Raw genomic sequence first — 7,057 nt, forward strand, 5'->3', positions numbered from 1 at the left:
ACACATGTTGATTCACCAGGATTGTCCAGAAATATGGCTCCAAATCACAAAGAGAGGAAACAACTCTGATTTACAACCAGCCACTAGGCCCATCCCCATATCAAAGAGCAGGCTTCTGACAAGCTGCTGTCTGAGACATTACAGGATCACAATCAACAGTAAGGCCTGGTGTGCCCTGAAGGTTCAGTTTTCTTCTTGGGAGAAGCATAGTTCTGCCACATGGGCAAGATGATACATGGTGACAACCATTTGAAAAGTAAAAAATAAAAATAAATAAAACTAGGCTTTCTTTCCCCAAGGTCCCCATGGACAGAGAATGTCATAGCTCCTTCTGAAACCCAGGAACATATTTGTCAGAGCCAGTAATAGTCTAAGGCCTAGGCTTTGGGAACTTGCCCTAAGGCCCTCAGGTTAAGAGAGAAAACAGAGCTCCTGGAAAACCAAGAATATGCTTAGGAGAGCTGGTGATGGTCTGGGGCCAGAGTCTAAGGGAGGGGTTGCATCAGATTCTGAGATCAGGACTCTTCTTACCACATGAAACTGTGGTTATCAGTCCTAAGGCCACTGTAGGCTTGGTCAGGAATGTTCCTGAAATATCCTGAGTTCCCCTTGTGCAGCAGTGTTTGATTGTACTTCTCCTGAGTGTGTCCTATTGTATGATGTTTCTGCTAGCTTCATAGTTTGTTCATCTTTCTGCTGATTTCATAGATGTCTCCCGTGTCCTTCCATTTCCCCCATGTAAGTCGTATACAAGATGGTATTCTTCTTAAGAAGCTTATTTAACATAATCCAGGAAGTTGCCATTACACTGGGTTCTTACTGCCCCTAAATATCCCGTAATTTCAGCTTTTTCTCCCTGCACTGTATTCTCTCCCTTTTCCTACCCGTTTTCCCCCGAAATGATCCCTACCTCTTCTGTACCTATCAAACCCCAGTCATGGAAACTGATCTATTTCCCTTTTGGATGGACATGTATGCCTCTTCCCAAGTCCCTCCTTTTACCAACCTCTCTAGGTTTCTGGAGTGTAGCTTGGTTATTATGTACCAGATAGATGATATCCATTTATAAGTGAATGCATACCATATCAGTCATTCGGGATCTGGGTTACCTCACTTAGGGTGTTTTTTTTTTTCTAGTTGTATTCACTTGCCTGTAAATTCATGATGTCATTTAAAAAAAACAGCTGAGTTTGCATATGTGTGCCACTTCTCTTTCTTTCTTTCTTTTTTTAAGTCCATTCTTCAGTTGAGGGAAATCTAGGTTGTTTCCAGTTTCTGGCTACTATGGATAAATATGCTATGAACATGTTTGAGCACATGTCCTCATGGGAGGATTCAGCACTTTTTGGATAGATGCCCGAGAGCAGTCAGTATAACTGGGTCATTAGGTAGATGGATTCTAAGTTTTCTGAGGAATCAGGATTCTGAGGAAATACTGATTTTTCATAGTGGCTGTTTTACGCTACCACAGGATAGGAGGATGGTTCCCTTTCTCCTTTTCCTCACCAGCATGAGCTGTTACTTGTTGATGTATTGTTAACCTTAGCCATTCTGATGGTTAAGATGGATTCTCAAAATAGTTTTGATTTGCATTTCCCTGATGGCTAATATGGTGAAGATTTCTTTAAGTCTTTCTCGGCCATTTGAGATTTCTCTGTTCAGAATTCTATATTTAGAGCTATACGCCATTTTTTTTTTTTTTTTTTTTTTTACTTTTCTTCACTGCTTATTCTTTTAGAACATAGAAGGACTACAAAATATCCCACAGAAGTGGAGACAGAAATCTATATTCTGGAATCCACTGATTTATTAATCACATCTGTAAATGTCCTCATAGTGGTGACAAGTTCACATAGCTAATTAAATGTTACTATGATTATCTACTTATGAATGGTTCCTGAAAATATTATAAAATCTATACCCATTTTTAAATAGGATTTTTTTGTATTGGAAAATCTTATTCCTTGAATTCTTCATATATTTTGTATATTAGGCTTCTATACAATGTGGATTTGGTTTTTAAAAAATTGCAATTCCTTAGGCTACTTTTTTGTCCAGTTGACTGGCTTTTTGCCACTTTCCAGTCCATTTCCACTTATTGACAAAGAGGATAAACAGGGTGCACAGGATGAGTGCTGGGCTGTAATTTCCTTGATTTTTTTAAAATTATAGCTGGGCAGTGGTGGCTCACGCCTTTAATCTTAGCACTTGGGAGGCAGAGGCAGGCGGATTTCTGAGTTCAAGGCCAGCCTGGTCTACAGAGTGAGTTCCAGGACAGCCAGGGCTACACAGAGAAACTTTGTCTCGAAAACTAAAAAATTAATTAAAAATATGTATATATATATATATATATATATATATATATACACACACACACATACACATAACCTTGTAGTTGTTGTTTAGAAAGCTGATAGGTCAGTCTGTCTTTCTGTCTCCTTTTATCAGTGGTACCATCCATGTTGTGTGATTTTATTCATTATAATCTAATTCTATTATTGTTTCCCTAGGAAATGATAGACCTTCACCTGTTTTTGTCTTCTGCACATTTACTATTCCATGTTATAAATTTCTTGAGTTTTTGATAGTTTGGGGACTTTCTGTGGAGAAACAGTTTTAGTTTCCTCTTTCTTATCCTGAAGACTTGCCTCTCCTCATTTCTTGGCAAATCTGTGCTTTCCAGTTCTTGCAATCATCAATGTTTGGATTTTTGCTACTGAAGTGATTGATATGGTTAAGACATTGGATTTGGGTTTTTAAAACTTTCTCATATATTATTGTCTGTATGTCCTAATTAGCTTCAGTTGTCAACATTTTAGTGTCTACAGTCATCTGAAGGATCCTCACTAGAGGCATGCTCTCATCAAAGTGGCTGGATGCTGTGTCAGTGAGAGATTGTGTGGAGTGATGATTGATGTGGGACGATATTTCCATTGAGGGTAGCAATATACCTATGTAAGTGGCCTGGGCTGGGTGAGAGACTAGCTGAGCATGAGACAGTGACCAAGCAAGAGGGCAAGGCAGGAAACAATATTTGTCCATGTTTTTTTTCTTCCTTTTTGAAGCTTGAGTTTCAATCCTAAACTCTCAAAATGATGCACTGTGATCTGACAGGATCAAACAAGTGAACTTGTTCATTACCTGAGATCTGAGATGCCTTTGGTTAGAAGATTCAGTCATAGCCATTTCAAATTAACAAGCTAGAACAAAAAAGAAAAAAATTAAACAACAACAAAAAGGGTAAGCAACAAGTTATTTTGCTGCTGGACAGAACTTAAGAATGCTCTTTTGGAGGGATGTGGAAAATATAACTTGAGATGGCATGGTTTCTGTTGAACACATGTGTGGGATATTTTAGGATGCCCTAACCTATGATGATGTGTATATGAACTTCACTGGAGAAGAATGGGCGTTGCTGGATCCTTCACAGAAGAGTCTCTACAAAGATGTGATGCTGGAGACCTACAGGAACCTCACTGCTATAGGTAAGACACTGAATTTTCTTTCACTTTTTCAAATGAGGGAACAACTGTTTCTTTGTGACTGATGCTCTTCTGCAATTTCAATTGAGAATAAGGTGAATAAATCAGGTTCACTAAAACCAGTAAGCTAAATTTTGCCTAATTTACACTAATATATCATACCTCTTGTGGTACTATATTTTAGGCTACAATTGGCAAGACCATAATATTGAAGACCATTGTCAAAGTTCTAGAAGACATACAAGGTAATTTTCATGTGCAAGTTGGTATGAATATGCCTTAAAGAAATTTTAATGTGTCCTGGAAGTTTTAAAGAAAAGCAGCACTATACAAAAAGTACTTCTTAAGTGTATTGATGAGTATTAAAAACTCACAAATCCATATGCCTCAATGTCAGGTGTCCATTTTGTGTTTGCAAGGCATTCCTCTAAGAAAGAAGACAAGGAAACAATGCCTTAACAGATATTATTATGTAAATCACAGCCACATTGCAGGTATTCTGGTGAACTGCCAATCTGTTTAGACTAATACCACTCACATATTACAAACGATGTATTCATTGAATATGTGTATATGTCCAAAACCTTCTAATAAGCAAATATTCCATAGTAATAATAAAGCTGGTGTTACTCACATACTTATAGTAACCTTCCTAAGTTTAGTGAGAGGAGCAGTTCATGAGAGTCGAGACTGTTGTTGGCGGGACATTTTAATCCCTTTACCACATGTGTCTGATGATCTACAAATCAAACCATGTGAATGCAATGTGGAAATCTTTTATTTGTTTTACTTTGAATAGGTATATCCTGTGTAAATAGATACAAACGATGAAAGTGTAGAGATAGGAAAAGAAGCAATGTACCTCTCTCTGTCCCAGAATAATTAAAAGATAGTCCCCATTTGAGTAGACTTTCTGAAAGTTTGTAAGTAGTTTGTTTTTCTATTTCATTGTGAATATATCCAAATACTCACATTGCAGAAAATCCCTAGGAGTACTAGGAATGTGGAAGTTCTTTTTGTGTGCTTGTTCACTTTGCAAATATAAAATGGAAATGTAGTGTATATCATACTACAGAAACATTTTTGAATGCACTCATTGTGGGAAGCCTCAGAGCTCTCTCATCCTTTAGTTCTCTTCAAATATGTGAAAAATCTCATAGAGAAAAAGCATGCTACAAATGTGAGCCATGTAGTAAATGTGTTTACCATTACAGGCATCTTTAAAGACTCAAAACAACCCATAATGAAGGGGAAGCAAAGTGATAAGACCTTATGATCTGATTATTTTTTACAACTAGACTAAATTGTAAAATTAATTTTTACAGGTATAAAGCTACTTCAGTGTAATGAATGTGGTAAAGCTTTCACATGTGCCAATTTTCTTGGCAGGCACAGAAGAAGTCGTAGTGGAAAGAAACCCCCTGAATATACTAAGTGTGGAAAAACCTTGTCCTGTCACGGTTATCTGCAAAGGCATGAAAGAATTCATACTGGAAAAAAATCTTATGAAGTTATTCAATATGGTGAATCCTTTGCACATCACAGTACTCTCCAAATACATAAAAGAACACATACTAGAGAGAAACTCCACAAATGTAATGGATGTGATGAAGCCTTTTCAATACAGAGTTGTCTCAGAAGACATAAAAGAACACACACTGGAGAGAAGTCCTATGAATGTAATCAGTGCGGTAAAGTCTTTGCATATCAAAGTAATCTTCGAATACATAAAAGATCACATACTGGAGAGAAACCTTACAAGTGTAATCAATGTGATAAAGCATATTCCCAAAATAGTCATCTCCAAATACATAAAAGGACACATACTGGAGAGAAACCTTATCAATGTAAGCAATGTGGTAAAGCCTTTGCATGTCATAGTAGTCTTTACCATCATAAGGAAACACATACTGGAGAGAAACCTTACAAGTGTAATCAATGTGATAAAGCCTATTCAAAACAAGTCTGTCTCCAAATACATAAAAGAACCCATACTGGAAAGAAACATGAATGTAATCAATGTGGTAAAGCCTTTACATGTCATGGTTATCTTCAGATACATAAAAGAACACATACAGGAGAGAAACCCTATGAATGTAAACAATGTGGTAAAACCTTTGCCCGTCATAGTACCCTTCATAGTCATAGAAGAACACATACTGGAGAGAAACCCTACAAGTGTAATCAATGTGGTAAAGCTTTTCCATGTCGTAGTAAACTTCACAGGCATAAAAGAACACACACTGGAGAGAAACCCTTTGGATGTAATCAATGTGGTAAAGCCTTTCCATGTCATAGTAGTCTTCACAGGCATAAAAGAACACATACTGGAGAGAAACCTTTTGAATGTAATCAATGTGGTAAAGCCTTTGCATGTCCAAGTAATCTTCGAAAACATAATAGAATACATACAGGAGAGAAACCCTACAAGTGTAATCAATGTGATAAAGCCTATTCCCGACAAAGACATCTCCAAAACCATAAAAGAACACATTCTGGAGAGAAATCCTAAGAACATAACCAATGCAGTAATGCCTTTGCATGTAGTAATAGTCTTTGAATACATAAAAGAACTCACATTGGAGAGAAACCCTACAAGGGTTATCAATGTGATAAAGCCTATTCAAAACAATTTTTCTACAAATATATAAAAGAACACTTACTGGAGAGAAAACTTATGAATGTAAGCAATGTGGTAAATCCTTTGTGTCTCATGGTCAACTTCAAAGGCATGAAATATTTCATACTGGAGAGAAACCTTAGAGATGTAATCAATGTGGTAAAGTCTTTGCCTGTCATAGTAGGCTTCAAAATCATAAAAGATCACATACTGGAGAGATACCCTATGAATGTAATCAGTGTGGTAAATTCTATTCACAATCATGAAGTCCTGAAACCCATAAAAAACACATACTGGAAACAAACCTTATGAATGTATCCGGTGTGGTAAAGCCTTTGTATATCATAGTCATCTTCAAATACATAAAAGAACACATACTGCAGAGAAACCTTATCAATGGAAGCAATGTGGTAAATCCTTTGCCTCTCATGATCTTCTTCAAAAGCATGAAATAATTCATACTGGAGAGAATGTAATCAATGTGGTAAACACTTTGCAGGTCAAAGTAGTCTCCAGATTCATAAAAGAACACATAACTGATATCTTGAGCATAGTCTGCTTCCCTGATACCTTCAAAACACTCAGTCAGAAGCCCTGAGTGGTGGTGACTTCAGATGGTTTTGAAGTTATTAGGGGAACCTAGGTTCAAACAGATTCCTCTAAGACTGGGGAAATCGGGCATTTGCAAAGAGCTGTGGAGTATGGAAAAACTATTAGGGAGAAGGAGCTTTGGATGTGAAAGAAAGGATTCAACAGCCAGAGCAATGCTTGGGGGTATACCTGAGGATAAGCTGTCTTCTACAGTATTCTTTGTGTCCTCTCAGCTGTGGTGGGTCAGCCCCCTCCAGGTCTCCCACTCTTTCCTTTTCTGGGCAACTGTATGTAGCTGTCAGTGACAGCACCCTTCAGGTCCCTGCTTTGTGGTCTCAAAGCACCTCAATCCCCACTGTGTCAT

General features: G+C 37.5%; 1 protein-coding gene across 1 annotated transcript; it reads left to right on the top strand.

Annotated features, from left to right (window-relative positions):
- Positions 1-3,358: 3,358 nt before the first annotated feature.
- Positions 3,359-6,019, top strand: LOC114639151 (zinc finger protein 431-like; the record flags this gene model as incomplete). The annotated part of the gene is made up of 3 exons (XM_028787843.1): positions 3,359-3,485; positions 3,667-3,727; positions 4,872-6,019. Coding segments are annotated over 3 exons (1,311 nt in total), but the record flags the coding sequence as incomplete, so codon positions are not given.
- Positions 6,020-7,057: the final 1,038 nt, after the last annotated feature.

This window comes from Grammomys surdaster, unplaced genomic scaffold, assembly GCF_004785775.1.
Source record: "Grammomys surdaster isolate TR1022 unplaced genomic scaffold, NIH_TR_1.0 125688, whole genome shotgun sequence".
Lineage (NCBI taxonomy): Eukaryota > Metazoa > Chordata > Mammalia > Rodentia > Muridae > Grammomys > Grammomys surdaster.